This window comes from Moschus berezovskii, chromosome 20 (genome assembly GCF_049115385.1).
Source record: "Moschus berezovskii isolate FMDL1 chromosome 20, NW_MosBer_1.0, whole genome shotgun sequence".
Lineage (NCBI taxonomy): Eukaryota > Metazoa > Chordata > Mammalia > Artiodactyla > Moschidae > Moschus > Moschus berezovskii.
The window spans coordinates 29,836,937-29,850,612 of NC_142479.1; the positions used below are offsets into that span (position 1 = coordinate 29,836,937).

A 13,676-nucleotide genomic window follows, 5' to 3' on the forward strand; every position below is an offset into this window, starting at 1 on the left:
CACTCAAAGCCCACTTGATCATTAAACATACCAAGCACCAGACTACCTTTAACATTTGCACTCCTTTTGTTTTCCTCTTCTGTAAGTGAACTGTTCATGCTCTTTTACCCCAAGGACATTCCTATTCCTTTTTTAGGATCAGGGTGCTGACAGCCCTTAGAAAGACCTCGGGACTTGCTGGGTGGTCCAGTGGTTAAGACTCCATGCTTCCAAAGCAGAGGGCATGGGTTCAATCCCTAGTCGGGGAACTAAGATCCCACATGGCAAAAAAAAAAAAGACCTAAAGACTAAGCTACTAGGGTAATGAAGGAAGTATCTAGGATATTTTGAAGAAGATTCATCCAATAATAATAGAATATTAAGCTGTCATCGGGGTACAGTGCAAGAGTGGAAGGGGAAAGCCAGGCACCCACCAGGATGGCTGGCACAGAGGTTCATGACCTGAAACCCTAGATGAGTTTCCTTATTCACAGCTCTTTCCCTCTAAATTATACATAGAATCGTCCATCTGTGCATTTTATGGGAAGAAAAATCATAGCTTTCATCAACCACTCAAATTAACTGTATTCAAGAAAGGTTAAGAACTACCAAGCTAAAAAGACCAATGCCGAGCACGGATGCCCCATCCGTAGGGCATACATCATAGACCCACCCCCACCGTTGTCCATTCTCCCTGCCTCCCCAACCCAAACCCAGACCGAGATGAAACAGGCTCCAATGCCAGCCCTTCCCGAGTAACCAGTGAAACTGGTGAGAATAACTGTATAACCAATGACTTAAAGAAAAAAAAATCTTTAATGGAATCTGTGCTCAAATAATATGTTACAACAAAAATATACAGAATGTACACGATACAAAAATATTTGGAAACAAACACTGCAGCTTGTGGTTTGTTTTGTTTCCACCTACTCCAGTCCTGGGGGGGACGACAGGTGTTGGGCTGGGCAGTTTTTTAAGGCAGAGGAATATTGGAGCTTTCCGGCCAGCACTGGGAACATGAATGATGCCAGGAAAGGGTTTTCCACTGCACCCAGGTATCGGCATTATTTGCAAACGAAACTGAACGCTGCAGGGAGATCTGGGCTTGGTGAGCGCCGACTCCCCTAGTCCTCTGGGCAAGAATGGTTCTCATGGAAATTGAGAACCCTATGAGCTGGCAAAAGCGCCTCATCTGGGAGCTTTTCCTAATAAAAAGCTAATGATGAATGGTGTCATTAAAATGACATTTCTCCTTGGAAGGTCTGTTTTCCCTTCCCCAGTTTCTGTGATTTCTCTTGCATGTAAGGAGGGGGTGAGTGCAGGGCTGCTGTTTGGGGAACCTTCCGTTTTCAGTCTCTGAAGCCTGTGGATAAAAAGCTGACTGGCTTCCACAGCCTAAAGATTCTCTTCACCTTCTGCTTCTCAGCACCTGGTCAGGTGGCCATACTGGAGGAGGAGGGAACGTGGGAACAGAGGGGCCTGCCGGGGAGGAAGCCAGACCCCCAAAAGTAAACCTTTCTTACCAGACAGCTGTCTGCCAGCCCTGGGCTGGAGACCTGGGGCGTCTGAAGTGACTCCTTCCACCACTGCGTGGTCCTGCTCGGACGCAGGGGTCGGGAGAGGTGGCGGAGGTGGGCACTGAGCACAGCAAAGAACTTCAAGGTTGCTGCGGACCAGGAGCAGCTGGGGCTGGCGGCGCGGGGTGTAGAGAAAGAGCCCTTAGTGCATCCCAGGCCTCGCAGGGCAAGACTCCACACCTCCGCCTTATGCAGCCCTTCTCAGCAACAAGCTTCCATCTGAAGCCCTGAGGAACTGGGTGCTTCCCTGACGGGCTTTCTAGACTCCTCCGGTTCAGTCTTCCCACCTGAGAGAGGAAGCCCCGCCCAGACCACACCAGATAAAGGCAGAAGTGTCTCTGTTTCCTCCCCCACATCTCAGAGCGCTCAGGTGCCAGGGCAGAGGCAATGCCCTGCCTCCCAGCAGAGCACAAGTAGCCTCTGTTGCTCCCAGAAGGGACAGCATCACTCAGGGTTAGCAGCGGTGGCAGCCCACGACGGAGTCCCTCCCCGCCCGGCCTTGCCCACGTCTTCTCGGCCTCCTTTCCAGCTCAGAGTCTCCTCTCCTAAGAAGCTCACTCTTCTGACCACACCTGGCCCTCAGAAGGGTGGGGATGGCTGGCAGAGACAGACTGGCACGGCTCAGCCAAAGACCAGACCCAAGCCCCCAGGGTGTCCCTAGCACAGCCGTGACACAAGTACAGCATGATCTCAGAAGCCATACGTGGGGACCAGCACAATCGTTGGGCCAAGACAGTGAAGGGCTTGGTGTGGCCCGGGGGTGAGTAAGGGTGTCCCGGGAGAGGAAGATCCTGCCCATTTATAGGTGATCACAGTGGCCCAAGACCCCCAAACACCTGGCCTGGCTGACTCTGGACCTTAGCATATGTAAGGGCTCTGACAGGCTTGTGGCAGCCCCATTCCTGCAGGAACACAGCCCCCTGGGCTGTCAGTGTTGGGAATTCCCAGGGCAGCATAAAGAGACACAGTTCGTCAAAGGCCATCCTCCCCACACCCTCCCCTCGGGGTGGGCACCAGCTCCTGCAGGGGATGGCTGCCTCAGCCCTCTTCTGCCACTTGTTTTGGGGTAGGGGCGCAGATCTGACCATCTCCACAGCATCCAAGGGCAGTCCTCTTCGCCTGCGATATTCCCCCAAGCACCCACCGATTCTTCTCCAGGAAGTTTCCTGTCTGAATTGGAGTCCCTGTGCCCCCCAACTTCAAAAGGGCACTTGGCCCCAACATTCCTGCTCCAGCCTGTCCTACACCCCCAAAGCTCCCTCCCTCCTAAGGGAGACACAACAGAATCTTTTCAGACAGGAAGGCTCTTCTAGACAGGAGTCAGAGCAGAACATGGCAAAGAGGAGGGAAACTCAGCATCCTCAAGATCTCTGGAAGGGCCAGAGGTCTCCCTCCACCGCAGCACATCTCCCGCTGGTCAGGGATTCTCAGGGAGGCACCCGGGAGGAACGGGGATGGGGAAGAAGAGGGTGAGAGTTCCCTCTCTCCCAGTGCCCTCCTTCCTCTCAGGCGGACTCCCCCACAGCCCCCGCCCTGTGCAGGCTTCCTCTGCAGCCTCTAGCTGGCCTCGCATCGTCTTTCCCATCCCACGTGTATCTGCTCACCAAACCATGTATGTGCGCGCACACACATGCACACACACACATACATGTACACACGGACCAGAACACTGGCTCTGTAAGCAGAGGACAGGCACACTGGGGGCTGTGGGCAGTGGAAGGGGAGGAAAAGACCGTGAACAAAAGGGGATGGATGTCCGGACAGCGGTGTGAGACGTCAACACCTGGGAGAAGTCCGCAGCTGATCCCCTTCCCGTCCCCCCCGCCGCTGGTGGGGGGGGGGAGGGGCGATGAGGAGGGCAGTGAAAGTTGCTCAGTCCTGTAGCCCGCCAGGCTCCTCCGTCCATGGGATTCTCCAGGCAAGAATACTGGAGTGGGTTGCCATTCCCTTCTCCAGGGTATCTTCCAGACCCAGGGATCAAACCTGGGTCTCCCGCACGGCAGGCAGATTTTTTTAATCATCCGAGCCACTGGGGAAGCCCTGAACAAAGTTATTGCCTCCCTCTCAGGCTATGGGATCTCCCTCTGCTCTCTCCAGGCCTGAGAGTGAGCCTCACTGGTGGGCACCCCAGTGCCCACTGACAGGCATGGGAGGGCATCTTGGGTCCCCCCAGCCCAGACCAAAGCTGACCATCATCCACCACCAGGCCCGCTTCCACTCCAGAGCTCCATACCCAGTAGCTATGGAGGTAACACATCCTGGCCCACAGTGACCTCTGGGCTGGACAGGGCCTGCCTGGCTACTACAGCCGCGGGCCTTCCTTACACTCTTAGGTACCTCTGGGTTGTGGATGAAGGAGAAGGCTGCTGCCCAGTCTGTGATCCTGAACACATGGGACACGCCCAGCCTGAGGGGAGGGCCACTCTCACCTCACCCCATGCCTTCGCCCTGGCCCCAGGTCCTCAGAACAGTCTAGAAAAACTACAGAAGCCACATCCAATTCCTCCAACTGGTGCCTTCAGAAAAAGGCCTCCACTGTCTGTTCAGATCTGAACACCCATGTTACATCAGCCCAGCATCTCTTGGCCTCTACTCTCTGGCCTCACAGAGCTGGTGATGAGAAAAAGAATACAGCTGCTCCTGGCTGATGCTGCTTCTCCCTCCTCTCCTGGACAAAGGTCCTTCAGGCCTTTACGGGGGCGGCGGCAGCTTCAAGTCCAGCAGGGTGTAGGCAAAGATGTTCCAGAAGACAGCGAACAGCACAAAGACGGTGTACATGGCCACAAAAATCCACCACAGCGACTGGTCCTGCAGCCTCTGCTCGTAGTTCCTCAGGACCACCACACCCAGGGTGATGCCCACAGCCACGCCACCCAAGTGCGCCACGAAGCTCGGGTGAGGGCAGGGAGGGTAAGCTGACGGGTGGAACCGCAGCCACACGGCCCGTCCAAACTCCATGCTCACTGCAAGGGGAGGAAGCACAGACAGGTCACCGGAGGGCACGGGACGGGAGCTGAACGAGAGGTCTTGCACTCCAGCCAGCCACCCAGTCATCCAGCCACTAATCTTTCACTACCCAACAGGCCAAGCCCTGTTAGCTGTGCACACTGGAAATAGAATCATGAAGACGGCAGACACAGGACTGTTCTCCCAGGGCTTACAGAACCTGGCGATCAACCAGCATACAATTACATACGTAAAATAATCCGGTAAAAGGCCAGAGTACTGGAGTGGGTAGCCTTTCTCTTCTCCAGGGGATCTTCCCAACCCAGGAATCTAACTGGGGTCTCCTGCATTGCAGGCAGATGCTTTACCAACTGAGCTATCAGGGAAGCCCAAAAGAAACCTTATGGGAAGAAAAAAATTGGTGATTTAAAATCAAGGCTGTGTTTCAGGAAAGGGATTCTTTAGTTTGGAGAATCAGGCCAAATCTTCCGAAAGAAGGGACATTTGAATATCAAGAGAAGACCTAGAACTTCCCTGGTGGTCCAGTGGTTAAAACTTCACCTTTCAAGGAAGGGAGTTAAGAGCCCACAGGCCTCGTGGCCAAAAATTCAAAAACACAAAATACTGTAACAAATTCAATAAAGACTTTAGAAATAGTCTGTATCAAGAAAAAAATCTTAAAAAAAAAAGAGAGAGAAGACCTTAAGAAGAGTGCTTCAGGCCGAGGGGACAGCTCTGTGCAGAAGCCCAAAGGGCTTGCACCCCTGCAGGCATGAATCCTGGAGGCTCAGTCTCCCCATCTGTGTAACGTCTCAGACTCTACATACCAGGCTACACTGCTGGGACTCTCAGTATGTGCGAGCCCTTTACAGTCTCCTAAGTGTCTTCATGTACTATCTCTAAACCCTGGAGAACCCTCAGAACTGGTGCTTTTGTGGTTGAAAGGAAGCGATGAAGGGAGAGAAGGGCAAAGAAGGAACGGAAATAAATAATCTCAGCAAGGTGTTAGAATGTAATCTTAACAGAGTCTAAAATGCCCCCATCCCACTCTCCAATCCATCCTTCTTGTGCAAACTCGGCTTGGCCAATTCAACGGGGATGTACTCTCTTGAAGGGATAAGTGCCATTTTATTACCTATCACCCAAAAAACCTTGTTAGGTTACCATTTAATTAACCAGGGTGCCTCTCTCCACCCTAACCTCCCCAGAGATGCCAGCACCTCCAAGGATGTTCATTCCCCGGGGAATTGCCTAAGCTTCTAGGCCTGGACCCTGCAACCCCAGGGATGGCCAATAGATGGCGGAAAAGGAGTGGCGAGGGACACACATCCTTCCCTCCTCCTGCCTCCCCAGGTCCCAGGGCATCTTCCTGCCTTTGCCTTGCAGGCCCTGCACTCCACAAGTGAGGCTGGAGTGACATTGGTCTCAGTTCCAAAATAGCATTTTAGTTTTTATAACGCTTGTAGTTAGATTATTTTATTTAAAAAATTTTATTTTCTGTGGACCATCTTTTTAAGTCTTTATTGAGTTTGTTACAATTCTGTTTTATGTTCTGTTTTCTCTTTTTTTTTTCGCCAGGAGACATGGAGGATCTTAGCTCCCCAACCAGGGATGTAACCTGCAGCCCCTGCACTGGAAGGAGAAGTCTTAACCACTGGTCCACCAGGTAAGTCCCCAGGTTGTATTCTTTTAAACAGTAAGACTCATGACTCTGCTCCTTTTTTTACAAACAGAGAAATTCAGTCTAAGCAGATGAGGAAGCTATGCTCCCCCTAGCTCCTAGCCCACTGCCTCCCATAGCCTCCCCCCACCTCCCGCCGCCCCCAGACCCTGATTCAAAGATTCTGGAAGGTCCTTTCTGGGATTAGAAACCCTCCAACCCCATCCAGGAAACAGAGACCAGAAGACCCTGAAAACCATGGGGTACAAAGGATGTGGAAGTGGATTTAAGTGGAGCCCACCCGGGCCCCTTATCTGTTCCATATCTGTTCTGGCTCAGTTCTTCCTCTTCCCCACAAACCAAGTGGCTGACCCAGACAGAGATAGGCTCGGAGCTCCTGCCCAGCCTGGCGAAAGTGCAGGGCATTAAAGATGGCACAGGCTCACTCTGAATTCTGCCTCTACCATCTGTAGGGGGGTGACCTCCATGTTCTGAGCCTATAAATTAAGCCTAAAAACAATCCGCTCTTCATAGCCATGTTCTGGGGACTGAATGAGAGTTTGTGTGTCCCTCTTCTGTTCAGACTCATCTCTTTCCATCTCAGAATGAACCTCCTGGCCTCTGGTCTCAGCCCCCGCACATACCTCTCCCTCCACACTACAGTCTGATGAGTCACTGAAAACTCAAAACTGTCAACATCTCCCTCGTTTAAAGTCCCCCACTGGCCTCCCTGTGCATCCGAGGATGAAGCCCAATTTTTCTCTTTGCATTTAAATCCCTCCACGGTCTGACTCCAGTGATCTCTGACACAATCACACACAGTGCTAAGCCTCATGGGTCAGTTCTGTTAACCAGCTCGCCAGCCATTACACTTCACTCTTCTGCATCTTTGCTTCTGCTGCACCTGAAGTGGCCCCTTGCATCCTGTCTACCTGGTGAACACCTGTCTTGTCTTTCACACTCAAAATGCCCTTTGCAGGCAGACTGACTTCTCTCAACAAAGGCCCTCATCACACTTGTTCACAAGGGTTCGTGGATTCGCTATAGCTTGTGAACCTGCTGAACTGCAAGTTTTAGAGTGTGTGCAGGTATGCGTGTGTGCGTGCCCATGGGAGCTTGCTCACATGTGCCTTTTTCTGGAAAGCAATCTTGAGTTTCCAACAGGAGACCTCAAAGGATCGACTCCGTGACCCAAAAGGTTCAGAAATTACTTTTCTCACAAGGATAAAAATTTTTTTCAATTTCTTTAATTCTGCATCTATACGAGATGATGGATGTTCGCTAAGCTGATGGTACTAACCATTTCATGATGTATATAAGTCAAATCGTCAGGCTGTACACCTGAAACTCATGCAGGATTGTGTGTCAATTTTATCTCAATAAAACTGGAAGGAAAAACATTTTTAAATAAAAATACTGAAACCAGAAATTTTTTTAAACCAAAAGAAATAAAAGTCAAAAAAGGTTATTTTTCTTGATCTGACCATTGAGCTAGAGACTTATCCCACGTGGACTTTCCTCTCTGCACAGTCTCTGTCTATGGAAGTAGAAGGTCAGGGAGCAGCACTGTAGGTCAGACCCCCCTGTAACACCCCCATTTCCTTCCACATTGTGGACATGACTCCCTTCTCTTTTTGACCACAAGTCCCTAAAGAGCAGCGACTGTGCCATCTCTACATCCCCCAGGACTGGTAAAGGGCCCCCTTCCCCAGCCAGCCCTATTAGAACTTACTACAGATCAAGGCCACAGCCATCCGCAGCAGCTTGAATTGACACTTCATGCCTGACCAGTTCTAGGGGAAAAAAAAAAAGAGAGAGTTTCATTAGTTCCTGATCAGAACACTTCTCTGCAGAGGTAACCAGCCTAGGAAAAGCTGACATTTAAAAAAGTCATCTCTGGGAATTCCCTGGTGGTTCAGTGGTTAGGATTCCGCACTTTCACGGCCAAGGGCTTGGGTTTGTTCCCTGATCGGGAAACTAAGATCCCACAAGCTGTAGAGCAAGGCCAAAAATAAATTTAAAAATAAAATTGGTGGGGTTTTCCTGGTGGCCCAGTGGTTAAGAATCTATGCTCTCATTGCAGGGGGCCAGCGTTCACCCCCTGGTCAGGGAACTAGATCCCGCATGGTACAACTAAGAGTTTGCATGCCACAACTAAAGATCCCATATGCGGCAACTAAGACCCGGCACAGTCAAACAAATAAATGTAAAAATAAATAGTTTTAAAAATTAAAAAAAGAAAATTTTTAAGCAGAGGAAATGCTAAAAGAGTTGGAGTATAATAAAAATAAAGATGGAGTTTAAAAAGAAATCATCTCTATTAAATCCTGAATGAGGTGGTTGTGGTGCAGTCCCAGATCACACCAGCACGGCTTTGAGATTTCAGGGGTTGGTAGGTTTGTTACTGTCCTAAAAGCTCTGGAGCTGCGCCAACACAGGAAGAGAATCTAGATCCTGGGAGACGCGAGTCCCTGTCTCCACGACACAGACAGATATCTGAATGTTGCCCCAGCGGCTAGGTCTCGTGGTTACAAAGCGATGCAGGCCAGCAAAGCAAGCCAAGTCAAAACAGAACCATCAGGATGATAGGAGAACTCAAAATCCTGCACCTGAGAAACAATGAAGAGAAGACTTGGGGGAGGTCAAGTTCACTGCAGTCAGCTATCAAGTGAGTCAACACGAGCAAAAGGCATATTCACTGTAACCTGCAGGCAGAGACAACGGATAAAACTTCAGAGAGAGACTTTTCTCTTTAAGCTCAGGATAAGCTTCCATTTCCAATCAGCTGAGCTTTCCAAAGATGGAGAGATCCATGGGATGGTGAGTTTCCCATCACAGAGGGGTCCACATGGGGGCTTCGCATCACTCAGAGCGGGTGCTCGAGAGAATCAAGCATTGGAGACGGGGTGGGCCAGATGGCCTTCAGACAAATCCCTCTTTCCCCTGAGAATCTCTGAACACACTGAACCTCCAAAGCAGATAATCAGAGCACAATTATTCACCTTACAAAAGGACTGTTCACTTTACAAAAGACTTCGCCACAGGGTTCCTTTGAGGGGCACTCCTGCAGTGCTTTCAAAGCTCCATTCCATTTACCCAGAAGCAGAAAGGAGCCCGGAATCTCCCTGGAAAACATCAATCTTGGGGGAGGAGGCAAGTGGGGATGCCCCGGCTTCTGTTTCCTCCCACCCACCTCCCCTGCCTTTGCTTCCTGGCCCAGACCCAGCTCAAGGACACATCTTGAACTCCCCTGAAATAGGGGGACCCATGCATGAAATCTGACAGGGCTCCTGAACACTGGCACGGCCAGCAATGTCTATGGAAGCTTCAGTGGACCAAGTGGAATGGAGGGACACTGTCCCAAAGACAGAAATCCTGCCACATTCAGCTCTTTGCCCTCCGCCTCCCTCTTCCCCATTATTCCTCAGTGATCAACATGTCCTTCCTCACAAAAAGTAAGGTGACGGACTTCCCTAGTAGTCCAGTGGCTAAGACTCTGAGCTCCCAATGCAGGTGGCCCACATTTGATCCCTAGTCAGGGAACTAGATCCCACATGCCACAACTAAAGATCCCACATGCTGCAACCAAAAAAAAAAAAAAGGTGAGGTGAGTGATACATGGTCCTTCTTCAGGTGGGAAAGTCTGATCTCTGCTTGCTGACACGTTCTGTACTAAGAAGCAGATGGCAGGACAAGGCTGACTCCTGCTGGGGTTTGCCCACAGGGGACTCTCACTGGGGGACAGGGAACAGAACAGGAGTTGGTGCCTTCCATTGGATCTGGCAACCCAGTCCGAGCTGGCTCAGTTGGCTGAAGGTGGGTTGCCCCTCGGCTCCTCTCCAAGAGGAAGCCTTAGGATGGGAGGGACCTTGGGAATCACCTGATGGGCCATCTCCTCCCAAAGGGACACCCCTGCCAAGAAGGCCCTGTGACGGGGAGCTCCCCACCTCCTGGGGCAGCCCGGGGAAGGGGTCACAATCACAGCAAAGTTCTTCCTGCCACTGTCCAGCCAGGCTCTGCCTCCCTGTGATGTCCACCCACGGGTCTTCATTCTCTCTTAAAAGTGACACCCACATTCACAGCAGTGTAATTCACAACAGCCAAAAAAGTGGAAGCAAATCAAGGGTCCATGGAGAGATGAACACAGAAATAGAAGGTGGGCTAGCCACACAGTGGAATATTACTCAGCCTTCAAAAGGAAACAAGTGAAGACTCATGCCAAACTTGAATGAACCTTGAAGATATTATGCTGCTAAGTGAATGTACTTTTGGTCTGGCAGGATCACCACTGGGATTACTCAGAATTCCTTTTTTCTCGGGTCCCTGTTTATAAATTTGAGGTAACAGTACGTATCTCATTGCCCACCTCATGGTTTGTTACAAAGGGGAAATGCATTATGTGTGTAAAGAACACAGACTGGAGGGCGCTAAGAGCCATCTGTCTAAATATCTAGACCCGAGGCAAAGACAGTGAGTTTGCCTTGCAGAATGGTTTTAAAACTTCGGAATCTCTACTAAGTGAAATAAGTCACAGAAAGACCAATACTGTATGATATCATTTACACGTGGAATCTAAAAAACATAACAAACTAGTGAATAGAACATAAAAGAAGTAGACTCACAGATGTAGAAAACAAACTAGTGGTAACCAGCGGGAGGGGCAAGATTGGGGTAGGAGAGTGGAAGGTACAATCTACTGGGGGTAGGACAGGCTCAGGGATGTTTCGTTTAATACAGGCAATATAGGCAATATTTTGTAATAACTGTAAATGGAAAGTAACCTTTTAAAATTGTACAAAAATGGAATTCCCAGTCGTTAAGAAGTATGCAAGTCATGTCTATGTGCTGTCAAGTCTGACTCTTTGCAACTCCATGGACGTTCACCCACCAGGCTCCTCTGTCCATGGGATTCTCTAGGCAAGAATACTGGAGTGGGTTGCCACTCCCGCAGGCAGTGAGTCCATCTGACTCCAGGATCCTCCTCCAGGGGATCTTCCTGACCCAGGGATTGAAACTGCATCTCCTGCACTGGCAGGCAGATTCTTTACCACTGCGCTACCTGGGAAGACAAGGGTTAAGAATTCTCCTGCCAATGCAGTGGACACAAGTTCGATCCCTGGGTTGGGACTATCCCACATGGTACAGGGCAACTAAGCCCGTGTGCCGTTAACTACTGAAGCCTGTGCGCCTAAAGCCCAAGATCCACAGTAAGAGAAGCCACCACAATGGGAAGCCCTCGCACCACAACTAGAGAAAGCCTGTGTGCAGCAACAAAGACCCAGCACAGCACCAAACAAAATAAATGAATTAATTGTAAAAATTGTATTAAAAAAAAAATCTTTAAAGAAAAAAAAATCCTGCGGAATCTCAATGACCTTGGATGAGGCCAGGGAACTCCAGTCTTCCCACATGGGTGCCCTGCCCCCACCACCCCACCCCCAGGGCGGCCTTATCCACCAAACCTGCCTGGCCCCAGAAGATACTGGAGTCTGCCAAGCTGACCCAGTCACACCCTCTCATCTGCACTTGAGAGTCAAGGAGGGCTAGGGCAAGGTCACATAGTGAGCTAAGGTCAAGCTTGACAAGGTTCCCAGTCCAGGGTTCTGTTCGCTCACACTTCCGAGGCAAGGTTATGTTCTGTCTGTCTGTGCTGTCTGTCCCTACCGGCTGCCCCCAGCTGCCCCCCGAAGCTGAGTGAACAGTCAGTAAGTGACCAGCCTCCCAGCAGCTAAGGGGTTAAACTAGAAAGTCACTCCTTTGCACCAGCTGCCTCATCTCCCACCCCTTCCCCATTATTCTCTCCAATAAAATAAGCACAGTGAAACAACAGGAGAAGGGAAAAAAACCCTCACACAGCGCCAGCACTGCTGCTGCTATAAATGTTGAAAAGCCTGCAGGCACCTGGGGAATATAAACTTTTTTCAGGTCCTTTAATTTCATTCTCTCCCAGAGCCTTGCAGGGTGAGATGGTAACCCACCAACAGCAAACAAGATCGGAACCAGTCCTCTCAGCATCGTGCTCATCCAACCAGCTAAGAGCTCACAGGCTAAAACCCAGGCGGGAGGTTCTTTTCCCAGACTGCTTTACATATACCCAGTGGAAACAACTTCTTGTCAAATCACTTCACGAAAACCCAACACAGGAAACAAGAAAGCATGACACAGATAAAATTAGATGTCATTAAGTAAAAATCCTACAGCAGGCTTTTTATTTAATAAACTGAACCTTGTAACACAGCAACCTTCTGCAACTTTCAGACAACAATCTCTCCTGTGCTTTGACAGTATGGTTCAATTTGTGAAAATCTAGATCTCAAAACGTTCTAGAAAAACATCTATTGAATGGGGCAAAGTATAAGAAAATATCTTGTATACTTAAAAATGAAAGTCTGCTCTATGGACTGCAGCAAGAAGCAATTAATAAATTATTCAATTATGTGTGTCTTTAACTTCTAGAATTTCAAATAAGAAGTCCTGATTGCAGGTCTTTAATGCCATCCAGATCATTTGTTGAAATATTTTCTAGATTTAATCCCTTGATGTAAACAAGCTTTTTGAAACTCAAAGCTTTTTTTTTTTTTAATGAAAAATAGGACACGCTTTCATTTCAGGCAGACTCTTTCACTTAAGTACAGTCCTGAGAACAGAAGGGTTCGACATTTCTCTGTTATGTATCTGAAGCATAAAGTACACATTTTCAGATTATTCCCTGTGCAGACATCCAGTGGAATTTGTAAAGAATATGTATAAAAAATATATATAGGAATAAAACTATCATGTGACCCAACAATCCCACAACTGGGCAAACACCCTGAGAAAACCATAACTGAAAAAGACACATGTTACCCCCATGTTCATTGAAGTGCTATTTACAATAGCTAGGACATGGAAGCAACCTAGATATGCACTGACAAATGAGTGGACAAAGAAGCTGTGGTACGTACACACAATGGAATATTACTCACCCATAAAAAGGAACACATTTGAGTCAGTGCTAATGAGGTAGATGAACCTACAGCCTATCACACAGAGTAAAATAAGTCAGAAAGAGAAAAACAAATATCGCATATTAATGCATATACACAGAATCTAGCTCAGTTGGTGAAGAATCCACCTGCAAGGCAGGAGACCCAGGTTCCATTCCTGGGTCTGGAAGATTCCCTGGAGAAGGACATGGCAACCCATTCCAGTATTCTTGCCTGGAGAATTCCACGGACACAGCAGCCTAGCAGGCTCCAGTCTATGGTGTGGCAAGAGCCGGACATGACTGAGCGACTAAGCACACAACACACACACAGAACCTAGGAAGACGGTACTGATGAACCTATTTGCAGGGCAGCAATGGAGACGCAGACACAGAGAATAGATTTATGGACACCGGGGCAGGGCTGGGATGAATCGAGAGAGAAGCACGGAGACATATACACTACCATATGTCAAACAGACAGTGGGAATGTGCTGTGTGACTCAGGGAACTCAAGCCAGGGCTCTGTGACAACCTAGAGGGGTGGACA

The 13,676-nt window shown here is 49.3% G+C and overlaps 1 protein-coding gene across 2 annotated transcripts in view; it reads right to left on the minus strand.

Annotated features, from left to right (window-relative positions):
- Positions 1-798: 798 nt before the first annotated feature.
- Positions 799-13,676, minus strand: part of RHBDL3 (rhomboid like 3) — a 55,899-nt gene continuing 43,021 nt past the window's right edge. For both annotated transcript variants that reach the window (XM_055401281.2, XM_055401280.2), the window contains 2 exons: positions 7,895-7,955; positions 799-4,519 (listed from right to left, as the gene is read on the minus strand). In XM_055401281.2, the coding sequence (XP_055257256.1) occupies positions 4,248-4,519; positions 7,895-7,955 (333 nt within the window). In that variant the 3' untranslated portion in view covers positions 799-4,247. The remainder of the gene's footprint in view (positions 4,520-7,894; positions 7,956-13,676) is intronic.